This window comes from Phascolarctos cinereus, unplaced genomic scaffold, assembly GCF_003287225.1.
Source record: "Phascolarctos cinereus isolate Bilbo 61053 unplaced genomic scaffold, phaCin_HiC Scaffold_3;HRSCAF=262, whole genome shotgun sequence".
Lineage (NCBI taxonomy): Eukaryota > Metazoa > Chordata > Mammalia > Diprotodontia > Phascolarctidae > Phascolarctos > Phascolarctos cinereus.
Window position 1 is genome coordinate 203,943,144 of NW_027555736.1, and position 21,604 is coordinate 203,964,747.

Here is a 21,604-nt window from a genome sequence, read left to right on the forward strand (position 1 = left end):
TGTAATTTCTACCTGTTATTTCCTGTTCTTCTGCCTTTTGAGGTAGTGTGGGTATATTGGAAGAAGTATTAGATTTGGAGTAAAAATTTGTTGCTGTTCAGTCATGTCTCACTCTTCGTGACCCGCTTGAGGTTTTCTTGGCAAATTACTGGAGTTGTTTGCCATTTCCTTCTCCAGCTCATTTGATGGATGAGGAAATTGAGGCAAGTTTAAGTTAAGTGACTTGCCCAGGGTCATACAGCTAGTAAGAATCTGAGGCAGAATTTGAAGTCAAGTCCTCCTGACTCCGGTGCTCTATCCACTGTGCTGTCTAGCTGTCCTGACTGAACTTTAGGTGATCAATATTATAATGCTATATTGAGGAGCTAGGCTGTGATGACAGCAACTGGTGTGAGCATTCATAGGAGCAAAGGGTCATAGAAAGTTTGATCTAGGGAAGACCTTATCAGTCCTTCTTAATCTTGGGTCCATGAAGTTCCATGGAGATTTCATGAGGTCATGAACTTGGATGGGGAAAAATACATCTCTATTTTCATTAACCTTTGTAATCTTATCTACTTGATTTTATGCATTGCAATACATTTTTTCTGAGAAGGGGTTCATAGTTTTCACCAGATTGCCAGAGGGATTCACGATGTAGAAGATAAGATGAACCCCTAATTTTAAAGATGGGGAAACCACAGCACAGAGAGAAGTTCCTTGCTCAAAGTCACACAGTTAATTAATGTCAGAGCTGGAACTTTGAGATCCCAGGGTCTCCTGGCTCCTGAGTTAGTGATCTTTCCCACTATACCCCACTGCATCCCATGGCATCCCATTTATATGTCTCCACATATTTTAAACAAGGGGTAAGATCAAATGTCGCTTCAAAAGATATTAGCTCAAGGTTGACTCTTGGAAACCCTAGGACTGAGCTCCAAAGGCAGGAGCTCCTCAGTGACCTGGAAAACAATGCCCTCACTGAACACGTGGGAAAGGGGGCAAATCAGAATTATAGTCTATTTTTTAATTGACCAAAGCTTTTATTACTCCCCTAAACATTTCCTTCCTGGCCCCATAAAGGCTGGTCTCTGATCTCGCTTTTTGATGTACCCATCTGATGGCGTGAGTAGATGTTTCCTCCTCAAAGGATAGGGAACTTATGATCTTCTGCTGTGAGAGGAAGCTATTCTATTCCAGCCTTCAAGGATTTCTGCATCAAAAGAGTCTGTCCTAAGAGGTAAGGAAGAAAGTGCTTAGAATTAGAGTTTAAATGGTTTTAGAAATAGTTGTGGTTGATTCATACGAGTAAATTCAATAAACATTGATTAAGTTCCTATTATAAGCAAGTTAAGCACCGGTGATACAAGGACAGATTCCCCCTCCTCCCCCTTTTTTTCATGTTCAGGAAGATCCATTTCCCCAGGGCACCAAAGAGCTCCTGCACTTGGGAGAGACTGTATTATATCCCTACCCCCAGGACCCCTTCATCATCAGTAAAATCAGTCTGTCAGGTAACAAGCATTCTTCATGGGGTTTTCATGGCAAAGATAGTGGAGTGGTTTGCCGTTTCCTTCTCCAGCTCATTTTACAGATGAGGAAACTAAGGCAAACAGGGTTAAGTGACTTCCCCAGGGTCACACAACTAGTAAGTATTTGAGGTTAGATTTGAACTCAGGAAAATGAGTCTTCCTGACTCTGGTCTCCGTGCTCTATTCACTATACCATCTAGCTGCCCCACAACAACAATGAAAGCCATAGACAAGACCAGGGGTGGGGAATCTGCAGCCTCAAGGCCACATGTGGCCCTCTAGGTCCTCAAGTCCTACCCTTTGACTGAATCCAAACTTCACAGAACAAACCCCCCTTAATAAAAGGATTTGCTGTGTAGAACTTGGACTCAGTCAAAAGGCCACACCCAAGGCCCTAGAAGGCCACATGTGGCCTTGAGGCTGCAGGTTCCCCACCCCTGGACAAGACAATTTCATCATCAGTTAAATGGGTAGGTCTGTCGATCAACAAACATTTAATAAGTGCTTACTGTGTGCCAGGCAATGCGCTACACCATGTGTTGGAAATATAACTAAAGACAATAAGAGTCCCTACCATTAAGGAGCTCTCATTCCCAATGGGGGAAATAACATTTACACAGTTATGTACAAACAGGATATATGTGGGGTTGATTGGAGGCAGTCTTATCGGGAAAGTACTAACGTGGGGGTCTGGGAAAGGCCTCTTGCAGAAGGTACAATCTGAGCTGATTCTTGAATACTTGTACTTCTTTCCTCGTAGGATTTTGGGGAACAAAGAGCTTTTCAAACCTTCAAGCACTGTACAACTCTGATGATGGTGTCAGTTAAGACCCTTTCAAGCGCCACTTAATTTTAACCCATGCTTAAAATACGTAGGAACTTTTTCAAACGACAGGGCACCTTGAAGTGGGATAATCACTGGATTGAGGGTTATAAGGCCATCTCTGCCATTTAGTTACGTGTCCTAGAGCATCACTTCTTTCAGCCTCAGTTTTCTCCTTTGTTTAAAAAAAAAAAAGGATTAATTGAGAGGGTCCCAAAGGCCCCTTCCCCTCTAACAGTCTGTAATTCCTATCTGTATTATAATCCATTTTCTCATTCACCTTTGGCATAGCTTCTGTCCCTAGCTACTTAGACATTAAATAATTAGCCACGTGTTGTCAATACATGAGTGCTCAAGTGATCCCCCCTCTTTTTCTTTTTCAGGCACTTTATATGTTCTATGCCTTGGCTATAGTGTGTGATGACTTCTTTGTTCCATCATTGGAAAAAATCTGTGAGGTAAGTGAAAAGAAATTTTGAGTGGTTTGGTAAAATAATTTGAGTAGGGAGGGAATTAGGAAGATATAGGACTTTAGATGAAAAAGCAGAGAAGACCATGACTCAAAATATTTCCTGTTAATTTTGTCCAATGAGAGCAGCTAGGTGGCACAGTGGATAGAGCTCCGGCCTTGGAGTCAGGAGGACCTGAGTTCAAGTCCAGCCTCAGACACTTGACATTTACTAGCTGTGTGACTCTGGCGAAGTCACTTAACCCTGATTGCTGAAACAAACAAAAAAAAAATTTGTCCAATGGTAATGGACACTTTCATATACCACTCTTGTGCTGGCTGTGGAATTCCTCAGTCTGGAACCCAGCGTGGTATCTTAGAATGTACTTTTTTCAAATTTTGAAGAATGGATAGAAATTCAGTAGATTAAGTGGGTTTTGGGGAGAGAGGGCAGGCATCCTAGGCCTAAGAAACAGCATGAGCAAAGACACGGAGGTTGGAAAAGCACAAGGTATGCATGAGAAATAGCAGGTTCCTAAAGTGGTTGGAATGTAGGGTGCGTAGGAACTGAGGCAGGAAATAGCATATAATGAGGCTAGAAAAATAGAAAAACACAGCATTAGAAAGAGCCTTGAGTGTCAGGAGAAGAAATTTCCATTTTACTTGGGAGGTAGCAGAAAGATGTTGAAGGATTTTGAGCTCTACATGTGATATGTGTACTGTGTATTTCCACATGTATGCATAAAGAAGATTGTTCTGGCCAGTGTAAAGGGTTGAGAGTAAGAAATTGGGAGGGGAAGAAGAATGCAGAGGGAACGGAAGCCTCTACTCTACCGTTTCCTAGACCCCAGATGGTCTCTGCACACCATTAGACCGGAAGAGTGGATGCCAGATTACAGGTTGCTCTCTCTAGAGTCTAGACTGAAGAATTCCATCCAGTTCTTGTAAGAATAGGTGTTCAAACAGCAAGACCTCTATGAACGGATGCAAAGTGAAGTGAGAAGAACCAGGAGACCATTGTGCACAGTAACAGCAATGTTGTAATGATAATCAACTGTAAAAGACTTGGCTGCTATGGTCAATACAATGATCCAAAATAATTCCAAAGGACTCATGATGGAAAAATGCTATCCACCTCCAAAGAGAGAACTGATAAACTATGAGTGCAAATTGAAGTATAATTTTCTCACTTTATTTTTTTTTGCTTTGTTTTGCAATGTGAGTAATATGGAAATATGTTCTCCATGATTTCACATGTATAATTGATATCACGTTGTTTGCCTTCTCAGTGGGTGGGGAAGGGGGTGGGAGGGAAGGAGAGAATCTGGAACTCAAAATTTTAAAAAGAGAAGAATGTTTAAAAGAAAGAAAATGTAATTGGGAAATATTTGACAAAATAAATAAAAATGGGGGGGGGGGATGACAGGTATTCAACAGGATGAGAAGGCGTCTTGATAAATGGACTATTGTGTTGGTTTACCCTAGCCCAGGGGTAGGGAACCTGCGGCCTCAAGGCTACATGTGGACCTCTAGGTCCTCAAGTGTGGCCCTTTGAATCCAGACTTCACAGAATAAATCCTTTTAGTAAGGGTATTTGTTCTATGGAGTTTGGATTTAGTTAAAGGGCCACACTTGAGGACCTAAGGATTTGGCCTCAAGGTCACAGGTTCTCCACCCCGCCCCTAGCCCAATCAGCCTTCTGGTAAACCCACTGAGTTTCAATACAAGACTCATCTTTTTAAACTGATAAGCCCTGATGGGGGTGGTAAGCAATTTCAAAGGTAAGGTGTCCTAAAATGAGAGGTGGCTCTGTATTGCAATGTTGAAAGCATGCCGGGCCAGGAGTCAGGAAGTATGGGTTCTAGTATTGACGATATTGCTAACTTTCTGTGTGACCTTGGACACAAATCATTTCCTCTCTTCGGGTTCTAGTTTCCTCCTTGGCAAAATAAAGGAGCTAGATGAAATGATTTCTAAGATCCCTCCCACCTCCAAGTTTCTGTGCTACTGGCACAGAAATGTTTACTTTAGACCTCTGGAGCCTGTAATCCTGATGTGTGCTGGGCCTTCCGCTGACCCCAGAGCCCAATGGAGGTGGTCAGTTGAATTTCTTTCTTCCCTGAGCACCGAATGTCTTGTGCCTTCCCTTGCTCTTTCTGAATGTCTCATCACAGGACATATCAGTCCCCTGGAAGCCCATGATACAGCTTAATGATCTTATGGGCATATTTGTTTCAGAAACTGCACCTGAGTGAAGACGTTGCTGGAGCCACATTTATGGCTGCGGGAAGCTCTACACCAGAGCTCTTTACTTCCATCATAGGTAAGAAATCCATCCTCCCCAGGGTTACTGCATACAGTGATGTAGGTCGAGGACCTGCATTTGACCCAGCTCCTCTCAGCCTCAGTTTCTTCATCAGAAAAATGAAACTGATACTGCTTTCCCTGACCATGTCATAGAGTTGTTGTGACAAAAGCACTCTATAATCCTTAAAGTTCTATAGAAATGTGAGTTGTTGTTATAGATAGCAGGCTGTGTGTGGTTTATACTGCAGTGGACTAAAAGAAGGACAGGGAGGTGGTGGGAGGCTAATGTAGCGTAAAGAATGCTGGCCTTGGAGTGAGATCTGAGCTCCAGTCCTGGCCTTGGCATTCCCTGGCTATGTCACCTTTAGCAGGTAATAACGATTATGACAATAATAATAATTGCTAATATTAACATAACATTTACTATGTCCCAAGCACTGTGCTAAGTGCTTTACAATTATTAGCACATTTGATCTTCACCATAACTCTGGGAGGTAGGTACTATTATTATTCTCATTTTAACTAGGAGGAAACTGAGGCAAACATAGGGTTAAGTGACTTGCCCATGGTCACACATTTAGACATGTTTAAGGCCAAATTTGAATTCAGGTCTTCCTGACTCCAGGCCCAGTATTCTATCTTCAATACCACCTTAAGCTGAAATCTATGAACTTTTAAAAAAAATTTCAGTAACTATTTTAAAAATAATAATAATAATCATAGGTAACATTAATATAGCACTTACTGTGTGCCAGGCACTGTGCTAAGTGCTTTGTGATTATTGTCTCATATTGTCTCACCAGAACCCTGGGAAGTAGGTGGTATCATTTCCATTTTATAGATGAGGAAACTGATTCAGACAAATTAAATGACAAGGCTAGAAGGAATCTAAGTACGTATTTGAACTCTGGTCTTCCTGACTCCAGGTTTAGCACTCTGTCTCGTAGGGAAAGGAATAAGAGTTTATATAATACCTATTATGTGCCAGGTAATTTATAAATGTTTTCTTATTTGAACTTTACCACAATCCTGGGAGATAGGTACTCTTATCCCCTTTTTACAGATGGGCAAACGTGGTTTAAGTGACTTTCCCAGAGTCACATAGTAAGTACCTGAGGCCATATTTGAACTCAGGTCTCCTTGACTCCAGGCTGTGCTACCTGACTGTCCCATAAGTAAGTCACTTTAACTTCTCAAAGTTCAGTTTCCTCTTCCATATAATGGAACTAATAAAACCTGCACTGCCTACTTCACTGACTTATTATAAGGGTTGAATCAGATAATGCATAAAAAGTACTTTATAAGCTTAAGATGTTATCAAAGTCTCTCTTCCTTTGGAACAGAAGTTCTTAACTTGCAATGCACCAACTCCTCAAGGGGTCCATGGATATTTAGAAGTTTCATGAACTTGGATGGAGGAAAAAAAAGTACCTTTTTATTTTCACTAACCTATGGTTTTCTTTGTAATCCTTTGTATTTAATATTTGAAACATTATTCTCAGAAGGGGTCAGCAGCCCTCATCAGACTACCAAAGACATCGATGACACACGCACAAAAAAAGTTAAGAACTCCTGCTGTAGAGCATCTTTTAAAATTTAACAGATTCTTGTCACTCTGGAATAGCTGAAGCATAGGCCTCTCTAGAGACGGAAGCGTGAGCTCCGTGACCTGTTAAGTCCATGCCTATTCATGCTTATTTTCCTAATTCTGCTCCTCATTCAAGGTGTCAGACACTTACCAACCCCAACTCAGTTTTCTCATCTATAAAAGTGAGGTGAAATGGCAAACCTGATTACAGCCTCATAAGAACAGTGTGGTAGCAGATAAGGATACTCCCCTCTATTCATAGAATTCTTTGGAGGCAGCTGATGGTGTAGTGGATAGAGCACAGGGACTGGAGTCATGAAGACCCGAATTCAAATGTAGCCTCAGATACTTACTAGTCGTGTGACCTTGAGCAAGACATTTAACCTCTGTTTGCCCCAGTTTCTCCACTGTAAAATGGTTTAATAATAACATCAATCTCCCAGAGTTTCTGTGTGGATCAAATGCAGTAATATTGTAAGGTACTTAGCACACTGCCTACCACGTAGCAGGTGCTATCTAAAGTCTAGCTATAATTATTATTACTTTGTGTCTTCTCATAGTAATTTTGTATATCTTACCTTGGGATCATTGTTCAGAAGAGTGCTTCATAAGGAAATTGTTAAAAAAAAAAAACCATAGTGGCATGGTAGATGGTTCAGTGGGATAACAGATGGACAGCCCACATTCTTTCTTGGCATCCACACAATGTCGAAAAAACTGGAGGGAGACCCCCCCCTCCACAATGCATTGGACTGTGACAAACTTGTGACATACTTAAGGATGTAGATGAGAACTGAACAAGATGGGCAGGCATAGATGGTTGGTGGATCGCATTATTAGAGGGAATCCTTACTTTGATTAGATTGTAGAACCTTTAGAGTATTCAGACGGGGTAAAGGAAATTCCCATCATAAGGCTATCAAAAACCAATGCCACAGGTTTCCTATATCATGGAAACTTACCATCACATGGACTTACTATTAACAACAATAACAACAACAACAATAATAATAGCTAGGGGCAATTGGGTGACACAGTGGATAGGGTACCAGGCCTAGAGTCAGGAAGACTCATCTTCCTGAGTTCAAATATGGTATCAGACACTTACCAGCTGTGTGACCCTGGGCAAGTCACTTAACGCTGTTTGCCTCAGTTTCCTTGTCTGTAAAATGAACTGGAGAAGCAAATGGCAGACTGCTCCTGTGTTTTTGCCAAGAAGACCCCATTTGCAGTCAGGAAGAATCAGACACAACTGAAAATGACTCAACACAAACAACAAAAGAATAGCTAATATTTATATAGCACTTTCTATGTGCCAGGTACTGTGCTAAGTGCTCTACAATTATTATATCATTTAATTCTCACAGCTCTACAAGGGGGGTGCTATTATTATCTCAATTTTTGCAGAATATAAAACAAAAGAACTTTATGTATATTTGTCAGTATGCTTGATTCTGGCCTTGGGCATAGCCTAATCTGTGTGCAGGGGGTTACCATCCACATGTCATATGCTGTATCCCAACTGAATGATTATCTGCTCCCTCAAATATGGCCCCCACATCTCCAGATTCCGTGTCTTTGCTCACACTGTTTTCCACACATGGAATGTCCTCCCTCCCCCTCTTTTCCTGTTGAATTTCCTTCCATTCTTTGTAACCCAGATCAAGTGCCTCTTCTTTCATGAAGCCTTCCTTAATCCTTACTCTTGAAAATTATCTTCCTCCTCACCCCAATCTAATTTAGCACTTAGTTTTATAACTTAATAACACACTTAACTTGTAATAGTATATACTACAGCTGCCACTGGTCTGACTCATGTTGGTATCTCTTCTTCCTACTAACTGTGAAGTTCCATGAGGGAAGGAACTGCATCTTTCCTTAATATTATCTTTCCCCCCAATACCTGGCACATACTCTACTATAATTAGCTGTTTAGTAAATATTTATTGAATGGATGAAAGAACATTCTGCAAAATGTCAGAAGAAAATTAAAAGTGAATGAGACAAAGGTACCAACCTTTAAGAAGCTTACAATTCAATGGGTGTTGCCATCATAATTGGTGGGCCAGATCCCATTCTCATTGGATGCTTTGAGACGACTAATGAATTTGTTCTAGGCCTTTAAATAATTTACCAGATGTCTAAGCCCTTAAGAAGTAATTTTCTGAATGGTAATCTATTCTAGAATTTTTCTTATAATTCATCCTATAAAGTCACCAGATTTCTAAGTACTAGAGATATACTTTTGAGTTACAAAATAGATCTCTAAAATGTCTATTGAACACTCTTTTCATAAGAAATTGGACCTCCCAGAGCTGCTGGATGACACAGTGGATAGAGCTCTGGAGTCAGGAAGACCTGAGCTCCAGCCTCAAACACTTACTAGCTGTGTGACTCTGGGCAAGTCGCTTAACCCCAATTGCCCTCCAAAAAAGAGGAAAAAAAATGTACCTCCCTCTACATGTTCCCTATCCTTCTGCCTTGTTTGCTGTGTTTCAGAAACATGCAATAAATAATTCTGAGTTTGGTAAAACACAAAGCAGCCAGACACAAATCAAAACAAATTCAGAATGAATGAAGATAGCAAAAAGAGTGTCTGCCTTGGAATCAAATAACCAGGGTTCAAGTACTGACTCCATCACTTCCTAGCTTGTGACACTGAACAAATCCTTTTCTCTCTGACGCTCAGATTCTTTCTTTCTGAAATGAAGGAGCTCAGTGTGATAATCTCTAAGGTCCTTTTGAGCTCTGACATTCTTCGTTTGAAAATCCCTTTCTGCTGTAGTGCTCTATAATTCCGGATGTCTGTCATCACTGGCCCTTCTTCACTGTTTTGAATAAACATTGTTCATCCATTGGACATAGGAGACTCCCAGTCCATGCCACTGCTGGATGGAATTGACGATGCACAGCCTAGTTACAAGGGTGATGGAAAACACATTTGTTTCCATGACCCCTGACAGATAGGAGGAGGTGCAGGTGTCTCATCTCTCTCTTTCTCTTTTTTCAGGTGTATTCATCACACATGGAGATGTAGGGGTTGGCACTATCGTTGGCTCTGCTGTTTTCAACATTTTATGTATAATTGGAGTCTGTGGATTATTTGCAGGACAGGTCAGTGGTTGTCCACACATCTTGTTCACAGTCTACATTTCATTAGGATTATTTTGTGGGGCCTTTAGCCTTTGAGCTAAGGGTGCTGTGTAGGAAAGACAATTTATTAAGAATACAGAGACTTGGGGCAGCTAGGTGGAACGATGGGTAGAGTGCTGGGCCTGGAGTCAGGATTATTCATTTCCCTGCATTCAAATCTGGCCTCAGACACTTACCAGTTGTATGACCCTGGGCAAGTCACTTAACCCTGTTTGCCTCAGTTTCCTCATCTGTAAAATGAGCTGGAGAAGGAAATGGCAAACCACGCCGATGTCTTTGCCAAGAAATCCCCAAGTGGGGTCACAAAGAGAGTATAAGTATAAAACAGCTGAACAACAATACAGACTTGACTTCTAGTCTCTGGGTTTTCTACAAACTGTGTAAATCCTTGTGTAATTTTTTCATCTCTCTAGACTTTAGCTTCCTTAATCCATAAAAAGTAGAAGGGGGGGCACCTAGATTGGATGACCTTTAAAGTCCTTTCCAGCATTAATATTCTAGAGTTCTTTGTTCTCACTTCAGATCTTCCTAAAAGAGAGACTTCTCTCTTTGTTGAAATCCTTATCGGTTTTTTAAAGTCAATTTTTAAAATTCTATGATTTCCCTGGTGTGGGCATTCTTTCCACTAATGCATATCCCAAACATCACTATATCTTAATGACAACTTCATGAATTTCTGTGGCCAAAAAAAAATTCATCTGTAATTCAAGCAACTACTTCAGTACTTGGGCTCCCATGAGTACTGAAATCTCCTGGATATACGGGGAGGATGTTACTGGGATCCATACTGGGCTGGAGGGGACTGGGCAAAGTTTACTCTTCTCCAGAGAGCCCTCATATATCACAGTTCAACTTTTCTCGTGACCAACATCTGAATATACTCCATTTGTCAATGCCCTTCCTAAAATATGACCTCTCAAAATAAACAAAGAAATCCATTTGTGATCCAGCCAAGCCAAGAGAGGTCACAGTGGAACTTTCACCCTGGTTGCTATAGTTCTGTTAACACAGCTTCATATCACATTTACTCTTTTGCCTGCTGATTCATCATGAGTTAACAGTTTACTAGAACAGGTCTTTTTCACCTGAGCTCCTTTCTAGCCATGACTCCCACACTCAGTACTTGTACAGTTGATTTTTTTGAACCCAAGTATAGAACTTTACATATAAACCATATTAAATCCCATTATGTTAGCCTCCTCTAACAGAGAAACTATATTGTATTATGTCATCCCATCCTCGTCCTCCTAAGTAGTACCTATGTAAGTGATAACTACTGTTTATAACAATGCAGGGATGAATAGCCTATTTTGAAATGCTTTGGGACATATTTCCCTCAATTCCTCCCTGCCCGATGGGATCCCAGTTTGCGCTCACCCCTAGTTACTCCATTCTTTGTAGCGCATCAAAGTCATTGAGAAGGATGCAGAAAAATAGACTTACAAAGTAGAGTTGTCCTCATTCATTCATTCAATAGACATTTGAGTGTCTGTTATCCTATCGAAATTCAGTAAAATGCAACAAGCGTTTGCTAGATGCTTACTGTGATTAAGGTCCTATGCCAATAAAATGGGGTCCTTTCTACTCTGAATTTAAAGGGATTGAAATGAGCTGGAGACATGTCCTTTCTGTACCACTTAGTAACTATGTAACCCTTGGACAAGTCATTTACCCTCCGTCAGTCCCGAGTGCCCTCCATCCTAAAAGGAAGATAATGGCATTTATACTACTAACCTCATAGAGTTGCTGGGCAATGAAATGAGGTATATGAAGTGATTTGTAACTGCAAAACAATATAGAAATGTAAGCTATCATTATTGTTATTCTGGGACAATCTGTTCAATGAATCTATGAGAGGGGGAGAGAGCAGAGTAAGGCACAGGTGCTACTCATGACAGATTGTTGAGATGGCGAACACTCGGGGCTGGGAACACGCCTACCCCTGGAGCAATCTGCTTACTTTCCAGAGCTTGAGATTTGACTACTTCAAAGAAATAGATGGCTTTCGTGAAAACCACTTAGGAATATTACTCAGTTTCACCTCATTCCCCAAATAAAATAAAGAGAAAAGGCGTGCTTTGAAGACTAGTGGCTAAGCTCATTTTGCTCTTGTGAGAGGCAGGATTAAAATGGTATCTGTGAGACATGTGTTTTCCCCCCCCGAACGCTGGACCGGTTCTAATTATGCAAATAGGAACCTCTTAGTGCATCTTCTCCCTCTCTCCTGCTAAATAAGGGACTGTGGGATAGCTAACACCTCCTTGTTTTCCAGGTGGTCCACCTGACCTGGTGGGCAGTGTTCAGAGATTCTGTATTCTACACTCTGTCTGTCGTCGTACTCATTGTGGTGAGTTTCTCCACCTATTCTAAGCTTCACTTTCACCAATGGCCTGAGTTTACAGGCTTAGATTTTTGACCAGGATTTATTTACTTTAATATTTGATTGGTGTGTGGTTTCATTGTTGTGAGTTCTCCCTTCACTGATGAGGACAACAGTTTTTCTTCTAGCTTAGTAGATGGTTTTTGAGATTGGCCATTATCCAAAACTCTGTTATCCTATTTCTATACTCTACAAATTTACCAAGGATACTTCTCAGATGATTGTGAGACCTTCCAGAGGTTGTGTGCCTTTGGCACAGCCTTCAAGAACCCAAGATCACCTCTCTATCATGAAGAGACATTGCAGAAGGACTTCAGCAGAACCTAGGAAATATAAATTAAGAAAGAAAAATTGGGCATTCCACCAATCACATTTACATTTTATGTTCATCAGTGACCATTGACAGCCTTCTCTATTAGGAGAAATAACATTTCCCATATTCAGGGGTCATTGTGCAGATACATCAGACGTCCAGTTCACAATGGAAAACCTAGAAGGAAGCAAACAATGAAAAACAGTCATCTTCCAAGCAACCAAAAGAGATGTCAGAAAGTTCATGCCCCAGAGTTCTTATACTTTTCTCATAGAGTACCCCTCACCCAGAGCTTATTGACTCTGTCTTTACATATAATTCTATCAAAATGTTATTCCATTTCCACAAGCAGGTGAGAAAAACTAGAGGGACTTTAAGATGCAGGAAGAAGTAATAGAGGAGGTTGAAAAATTATAAAAAGCAGACATAATTCCAAAAGTACAGAAGCTTGAAACCACCTTTTAGAAGAGTAGATAGCCCAAGATTACAGCATAATACAATTGATGTCATAATGGTAATCCTTAGTGGTAATCATCAAAATGATTGAATATGTTCATCATCTTCTGTTTAAGCAGGAAAGGAAATATATAATGTATTTAATTAATTGTTTGTTTGTTTGTTTGTTTTTGAGACTGGATCTCTCTGTCTCACCCAGGCTGGAAATTCAAGAGCCATCGACAGGCTCTGTCCCGCTACTAATGGTATGGGAGCTTTGACCTGCCCCATTTCCAGCCTGGACCATATCATCTCTCTTTAGACAACCCAGTGTCCCATTCCCAGGGGCTGACCCTATTGATGCTGAACTTAATGTGGATACCTGATAAATTTAGCCCACTGCAGCATGGAACTCCTCAGCCCAAAGGATCCACCATCCTTAGCCTCCCTGGAAGTAGGAATTATAGGAGTATGCCACTACAGCTGGCATGGGATATATTTTAGAAAGATTTTCATCCCAAATGATTAAAATAAAATTTTGACTATTGAAAGGATAAATTTCAAGTATCTGAAAATGTTAGTTTTGTTATACAGCTCATTCCTAAAAATACTAGATAAATGAAGCATCATGATTTTGAGATCATGAAATGACCAAAAGTCCCATAAGTTTAAAAGTTATATGCCCAATATTGGCATCTTTGAAAGAAAATGGTAGACACAGAAAGTAAAATAATCTTATCTGTAAGAAACTAGTCCTGGAAGTCAGTTCACAAGCATTTAATAGGTGTTTACTGCGTACCAGGCATTTGCTAAGCTTTGAGGATACAAAGAAAGGCAAAAACACTTCCTGCCCTTAAGGAGCTGACATTCTAACAGGGGAGAAAACGTGTAAATAATGAGAGATGTAGAATATATATACAGAGTAGATGCAAGGTGATCTCAGAAGAGATCTAGTACTGAAGTGACTGGAAAAGGCCTCCTGGAGAAAATGGCATTTGAGCTGATTCTTGAAGGAAGCCAAAGAAATTAAAAAGTGGGGATAATGAGGATGAGCATTCTAAAAATTGGAAAAAGACAGTGCAAAGACACAGAGGTGGGGAGATAAAGTTATATTCCAGGAATAGCATGTAGTCCATTATAGCTGGATCATATAGTGTGCAGAGGGGCACACAGAAAGGCTGTAGAAAGGCTGAGGACAGTATGGTGCAATGGAAGGAGTCACATCTCTGAGTCAACAGTCCTGGGTTTGAATCCTGGCTCTGCTGTTTATTCCCTGTATAATGTAATCTGTAAAATGAAGAACTCTGTCCCTGGATCTTTTCAAGTTGGTAAGAACTGTCAGAGCTTATATTCATCATACTTAGTCTTTGAGAAGCCACAACCAATGGAGAAGTTTAATTAGGACTGGTGATAGTTAAGGTGCCTTTAGCACTAAGTCAAATGATCCTTTGTAATAAAGCCCCGTAAACCAAATTACAAACCCTAATCCCAGTAGTCCATTGCTATAAAGACTACAGGAACCAGGTAGCCATCTTGGACACGTCAAGAGGGAGGTGCTATCTCCAGGTCGTATTAGCTCATCAGTTAAGCCCCTAAAATCATAGGTTATTAGGTCTTTACTAAAGAGAAAAGGAAATTGCTTCTAGGTGTTCATGGCATGGGAGTAGGAGAGATGAGGCTCTATTTGCTGAGAGTCCCTACTAGGAAAGACTACGTGTGTACTTCAGGTCTTCTAGCAGTTTGAAATACACCAGCCAACTTCGAGGGAATGGATGGTACATTTTTCTCTTGGTATTTTCCAAGGGTTGTTTGTTTTGTTTTGTTTTTATAGGTAGCATAATGTAGTGGAAGGAACCTTTGGACTTGGGATCAGAAGAGTAAGGTTCTAGTTCTGACTCTGATTCTTTGCACAAATCTTCAAATTTCTTGGTACCTCAGTTTGCTCATCTGCAGAATGAGAGAGTTGGATTAGATGACCACAAAGGTCCCTTCTGGGGCTAACATTCTATGATTCTTTTAAGACGAACTCAACTAAGTTTGCTTTTTTGTGGTTTTTAATATTTTTTCTTTGTATCCCCAATGCCTTGCACATAGTAGGCACTTAATGACTATCATTTTCGATTTTCTTTTTTTAGTAACTTCATGGGTTTTTTTTTTAATCTCTGTTCAGGCTCAAACAAGGACAATAACTTTCTTGCCAACCACAGCAGATTTGTGAAGTACAATGATGTCCTCATTATTTATTTTGCATGTAAAATAATGTAATTAGGCTGCATCTTGCAAATCTTATTGCTGTCCCAAGTTTCTTGGAGGGCCGTTTAATATAGCTACAGAGTTGGGAAATGATAATAACTAATAATAATAGTTAACATTTAGAGAGAGCAGGAGTTCTCAAAGTGTAGTCTAGGGACCCTGGGGTGTCCCTGAGATCCTTTCAAGGGGTCTGTGAGGTTAACACTATTTTCAGAATAATGCCAAGATGTTTTAATTTCTGTTAGGGTAATTGTCGATAAATATAACCCACATAAACAAAAACAAAGGCTCTTTGCAGAGGAGGGGGGAGGGAAGGAGGGAGAGTGTCATGTCCATGAATAAGTTTTGAAGGTGTCCTGAGCCCAAAAAGTTTGAGAATCATTGATAGAGAGCATGAAGGTTTGAATTCTAGGGGCTGAGTGGGAATGGCCACATGACAATCTGGGAAATGCACACAATGGCCAAACATGAACAGTATCTGTCAAATGAGGGAGAAAGGCTATATGGTCCCTAAGGTCTCTTATAGTTCTAAAATTCTGTATTCCATCACTTACTGTGTGACTTTGAACCTGGTCCTTCTTAAGCCTCCATTTCCCCATTTGGAAAATGGAAGGAATTGGATGAGATGATCTCCGAGGTCAGCATGAGCTCTCAAATGAGAAATGGGAACAAATTATCGCCTAGTTCCCTTCCAGTGCCAGCATCCTCTATTCTTACATTCTGTGCCCTAAGGAGCTTAGGCTCCTTTCCAAATCCAACATTCTACAAGTCTATGATTCCCCACATGCTGTATAATCTACATCATCTTTTATTTTATGGTGAGTAATGAGTGTATTTGTTTCATCTGTTTCTTTGCCTTCCAGTTCATCTATGATGAGGAAATTGTGTGGTAAGTTTTTACAGTTTGTTTCTAGCTGTCGTATATGGCTCTTTTCTGTGTTCCTCCTTTGCTAGGGTCTGGGATCCCTTGTTAGCTCAATAAATCTCTGCTCTTTGATAAACAATATAAACTTAGTAAAGTCCTTTCTGAAAATAAAAGCCATACTATGTTAAATAATCGTGACTTCTTTTTTTTTTCCCAAACAGAAATCACATTCTTTAATACTGACTCCTTTTTAAATGGGGCTTGGCATTATTCAGGGCACTATTCAAGTGCTTAAGAAATATTCTTAGAATGCAATTCAGAATCTGCACATTCCACATGATAAAATTTTAGGAAGAGTAGACATTAGGCCAACTGGCTGATTGACTAAATGCCAGGAAGTAATACTACCATCCTCAACCCCGAATTAACCTCGGTTCCTTACTGAGTAGCACTGTAGCATAATAGGAAAAGTGTAGGACTTAAAAAAATCAGAATATATGAGCTTGAGTCCTAGTTCTGCAACTTGACTTGTGGGTAAAACATTCTTCTTGGCCTCAGTTTCCTCATCTCCAAAATGGAGATAATAATACCCTATGTTATTTACCTCACAGTTATTAGGAAGAAAATGCTTGTAGGGGGCAGCTAGGTGGAGTATTGGATAGAGCAATGGCCCTGGAGTCAGGGGACCTGGTTTTAAATCCAGTCTCAGACCAGAGACTTGACACTTAATAGCTGTGTAACCCTGGGCAAGTCATTTAACCCCAGTTGCCTCACCAAAAAAAAAAAGCTTATAAACTTTATAAATTTAAAATACTATTGTTAACACTTCAGGGATACATGATTGATTTCGTCCATAGGGTCATGCCTTCCTCTACCCCTACCATAAATAGGCTTAGAGAATTACCATGCCTAAACAGTTCATTATATGCTATGGTAGCTTGGTGACAAGCATCTCTGATCTTTGTCTTTCTGGTCATTTGAGGGCAGACATGTAGCCCATTATCCAAGCCCATGCTTGACAGTATTTCTAGCTTGCTAGGACCGACCAAAATTTGTACCTCTCTGTTATAGCCCTCAGGACTACAGGATCACCTCCATACCGTGGTGAGGTATGTGAGCCAGGCACAGTCTGACACATAGTCAGGACAGGGACTGGGCCTGTGATTTCACTGGTACAAGGAATCTTCAGATGAAGGTTCTGCCAACACAAGTCTGCATCTTTCCTGAAACTTAGGGTCTTAGAGTGGTATATAGAGCAGTGAGAGATGAATGACTTGCCCAGGTCATACAAGTATGACCCTATGTGTCTGTCTTCAGAGGACCAGAAACACAGAGTTCAGAGATGCTTGTCACCAAGTTAACCGCAGCATATAATGAATTGTTTAGTATGGGTCTGAGGCGGGACTTGAACCTGGGTCTTTCTGGCTCTGAGGCCAGCTCTCTATCCACTATGACACCATGCTGCCTCTAGCCTTGTACATAGTGATCATTTAATTGAATAGTGGTAATTGGCTGGTGCAGTGGTTAGAGTGCTAGGCTTGGAGTCAGAAAGCCCCAAGTTCAAATCCAACTTCAGAAACATCCTAGCTGTGTGATCTTGGGCAAGTCACGTAATCTCTGTTTATCTCTGAAGAAGGAAATGATAAGCCACTCCAACATTTTTTGCCAAGAAGACCTCATGGACAGAGGTCCTTGGCGTCACAAAGAGTCAGACACGACTAAACAACAATAATTTGTTTAATTGAATTATAATAGCCACCTACCTTCTACATGAAGACTTTCATGATTCCCACCCTCCTAGTGCCCCCTCACCCCCAAAAATACCTTGTATGTCATTGGCATATACATATATGTGCACATGTTGTCTATCTGGAAGGCAGGGACCTTTTCCCATTTGTCTTTGTATGCTCAGTGATTAGCATAGTGTCTGGCTTAGGTGCTTAATAAATGCTTGCTGATGAATTGTAGCAGTCAAATTTATCCATGTATGGCTTTAACTTTACAATATAAGAACCCCTGGGCAACATGACTAATTACTTTCCTGTTTCTTTCTTTGAGGTGGGAAGGTCTGGTGTTCATCATTATCTATGCATTTTACATACTTACCATGAAGTAAGTTCTGTATCTTTTCTCTGTTCTGTGCTATTCGGTTTTGTGAGTTCATCTCGTCTTGTAGCCTTTTGGGTGGCTCAGAATCAGTCCTGTCGGACGTTTTTGTCACTTGAGGGGCCAAAGGCAAAATGTGGAGAAATTGATGGGGCGGGAGGGAAGTGTTGTTGGGAGGCAAAGGGAACAATATTTCCAAATACTGCTCAATGCATGGTCATTGGGAAGTTGGGAAATGGTACTGAATGAGGATTATTAGCCAATATAATTCTCTACTCCTTCCCCTCTTCTTTCTTGCCTCAAAATTATAAATTGATTCAAAAAGTTTTTATTCCCCAAATCCAGTGACTTCTACTTTTTTCTTCTATATTCCTCAAGATGAGCTGACCCTGGAAGAAAAAAAAGATTCTTCCAAAGGCAGCCCCAGCTCAGGACCTTACATCTCTCACGGGCAAAGAAGGCCCAAACCAGCCATAGGCTTTTTTGTCCAAAGCAGATCTGACCTCCCTTCCCGCTATCCCCAAGTAGAACTCCTGGAATGCCAGCTCATCAGAGATGCAGAGCCATGTTATTGTTTTATCTTGCCCACTTGTGCTCCCCCTGGAAATAAAATCCTCTCTGATGGTTTTTGTGAGGGCATAAATCACTCCCACTCCAGTTTATGAGAAAGGTAAAAGATAAATGTGGGCATTATGAAGTAAACAGTCCCAAATGATCTCCCCACAAAGGACGTTTAAACCGGGAAGCCAGTCTTAGGGGCTTACCTTGCAAATAAGAAAAGACAGGATAGCTCATGGCTGATGCAGGTGTTAGGAATGCTCTTATGGCATAGGGGAGAAGAGAACTGAATTTGGAGTCAGAGGCCCTGAGTTCTAATCATAGATCTCACCATTTATTACCTGTGTGACCTGAGGCAAATCAAGTCCCCTCATCTAAAGTGAGGGGTTTGGAACAATTATCATGTAAGGGCCCTTCTGGCTCTAATATTGGATAAGTCTGTGGTTTTAAAAACCCTTACTGAACCTGCTAACCTCAATTTGTCCTTGCCACAGAAACATTCTGCACATCTTTCCACATCACATGGTCATCATGAGTGATTCGCAGCCCAATGTATGGAACTGGAGGCTAGAGGGTAGAAGGTTATTTCTTGCTGTCCATCATAGAGTACTTACTCCTCTCTTGACCTTTTTTAGGTACAATGTGAAGATACAAGCCTTTTTCACAATCAAACAAAAAAACATTGCCAACGGAAACACGGTGAACAGTGAGCTGGAGGATGGTAATGATTACTATGACATTAGCTATGATGATCCTTCCGTGCCATTGCTGTGGGAAGGTAAGGCTGAGCAGACAGGAGTTGGAGGAAATACTGAAATACACCAGCTCACACACAAATCCCCCTAAATTGTCATTGTATCCGGATGACCCTTAGCCTGTTAACAGTCAACATAAATGAGAAAGACTAGGATGTTTGTAATGTTACCTGAGCTTTGGGGCTTTTTTTTTTTAATGGGGAGGGAGCAGAGAGGCAATTAGGGATCAGGGTTTGGAAAAAAAGGCTTACAGTCAAGTCTTGGAAAATCTTTCCAGGCTTCTCCAGAAAGATCTAAGCACCTGCTTGGCATTTGACATATTTTGTTACTACATTTTGTTCAGTGATGAAAAAGTAAATTTGGAAACCTTTGAAAGAAAAAGCAGCTTAGTACAGCGCAAAGAACATTGTATTTGGAATTAGAGGACCTAGGTTTAAATCGTAGCCCTGCCATTGTGTGACCTTGGGTGAGTCACTTCAGGCCCACACTGTGGATCTCAATCTAAGATGAGAGGAATGGTTGGGCTAAATTATCTCCAAGGTCTCTTGAAATTCGAAATCCTGTGGTCCTGTAAAGAGACATATGGATGCAGGGAACTTAAAAAGGTATTATGATTTAGAATTTGAGGTAGAATTGTTAGGTAGGGGATGATATGCAAAGGTTTGCCCTATGGGCTTTTAGGTCTGGGAATGGGTATAGGCTTTAATGTGAGGGGGAGGCTAGGGATCAGAGAAAGGAAGCTTTGTGAGTTTAAACCTCACGTCTTTGAGGAAAAGTGCCCCCTTCACCCCTTGGCAGCCACTGAGCTGTTCAGTTGGAGCCCTTGGATACTTCAGTCTTGGCCTTCTTGTCTAGAGAGTGAGGGGGAATCATTGCTTTTTGGGCCCCTCATCTGTCCGTCTCTCCAGAGGCTGCTGGATCATTGGGTGTCATTTAGAGCTACTTCAGCATCCTTTCTAGCAATCCATGCAGTTTGCCAAGCAGCTTCTGCTATAGGATAAGCTCACCAAAGGTTAGTGAACACGTGTCTCAACACTTCAAGGATTCCCTGCTTTCGTTCAATCGTTTATCAAGCACTTACTGTGTATGAGGCGCTGATCTTTCATCAGTGTGAGAAGTCACTATGCTCACACAGATCACAGCCCCTCTGCCTGTTTAGATAAAGGTAGTTCATGGGTCATTTGAGACCAAAAGCAGTTCATCCCTTGACAACCAGCCTTGCGCTCCTGAACCTGTCTCCACACTTGGCTAGGCTGGTCCCCAAATCGCAGACAACACCATCTGTCACTAATGGGCCCAGACTTGAAGCCTTTTCAGCATGCCAGGAAATGCCACAGCAAGTTCCCTGGCATAGCCTTTGAGAAACCAGGGCCACCTCCATGAAGAGACACCAGAGGAAAGAATTATTTGACATGGAATTAAAAAAAAAAGTTTTGAATTCACCTTTGAGTTCAAGCCCATAAGTATGTATAAAGCACCTACTTTGAGCACTGGGGTGCTATATCCTTAGACCCTTCTGTTCCTGCTAGAGTGGGGCAGCCTGGTATAGTAGGAGGAGCGCTAGGCTTGGAGAGATCTGGGTTTGAATCCTACATTCACTCTCTGTGTTACCATCAGGTACCTTACTTCTGTGAGCCTCAGTTTTCTCATTTATAAAACGGGAATAATAACTGTTGTGCCTATCTCACAGGGTTTGGGGGCAGGGGACATCAAATGAGCTTTGCAGACCTTGAAGCACTATGTAAATGTACAAACTACCCTATGGAATGGTTGTGAGGAAAGGGCTTTGAAGACCTTAAGGTACTATATAAATGTGAGTTAGTATTAAATAGGGTAGAGAATTCCTCTCCTACCCCAACCCTGGCCTTTTATGTTAAGCAGTTGAGTTTTATTCCTGTTCTGGACTTGGACTGAAAAGACCTCAGTTTGAGTCTTAGCTGTACCACTTGTGGTTCAGTCATGTCCAGCTCTTCATGACCCTACTTGAGGTCTTCTTGGCAAAGATCCTGGAGTAGTTTGCCATTTCCTTTCCCAGCTCATTTTACAGATGAGGAAACTGAGGCAAACAGGGTTAAGTGAGTTGCCCAGGGTCACACAGCTAGTAAGTGT

The 21,604-nt window shown here is 41.1% G+C and overlaps 1 protein-coding gene across 2 annotated transcripts in view; it reads left to right on the top strand.

The window, feature by feature from the left end:
* Nucleotides 1-21,604, top strand: part of SLC24A4 (solute carrier family 24 member 4) — a 286,363-nt gene that overhangs the window by 182,689 nt on the left and 82,070 nt on the right. The window contains exons 4-10 of one of the 2 annotated variants that reach the window (XM_021000345.2): nt 2,718-2,792; nt 5,021-5,105; nt 9,688-9,791; nt 12,103-12,177; nt 16,075-16,100; nt 18,135-18,188; nt 19,376-19,461. In XM_021000345.2, coding sequence (XP_020856004.1) covers nt 2,718-2,792; nt 5,021-5,105; nt 9,688-9,791; nt 12,103-12,177; nt 16,075-16,100; nt 18,135-18,188; nt 19,376-19,461 — 505 coding nt within the window. Of the gene's footprint in view, nt 1-2,717; nt 2,793-5,020; nt 5,106-9,687; nt 9,792-12,102; nt 12,178-16,074; nt 16,101-18,134; nt 18,189-19,375; nt 19,519-21,604 lie in introns of both variants that reach the window. The other variant, XM_021000344.2, reaches the window with a different exon arrangement.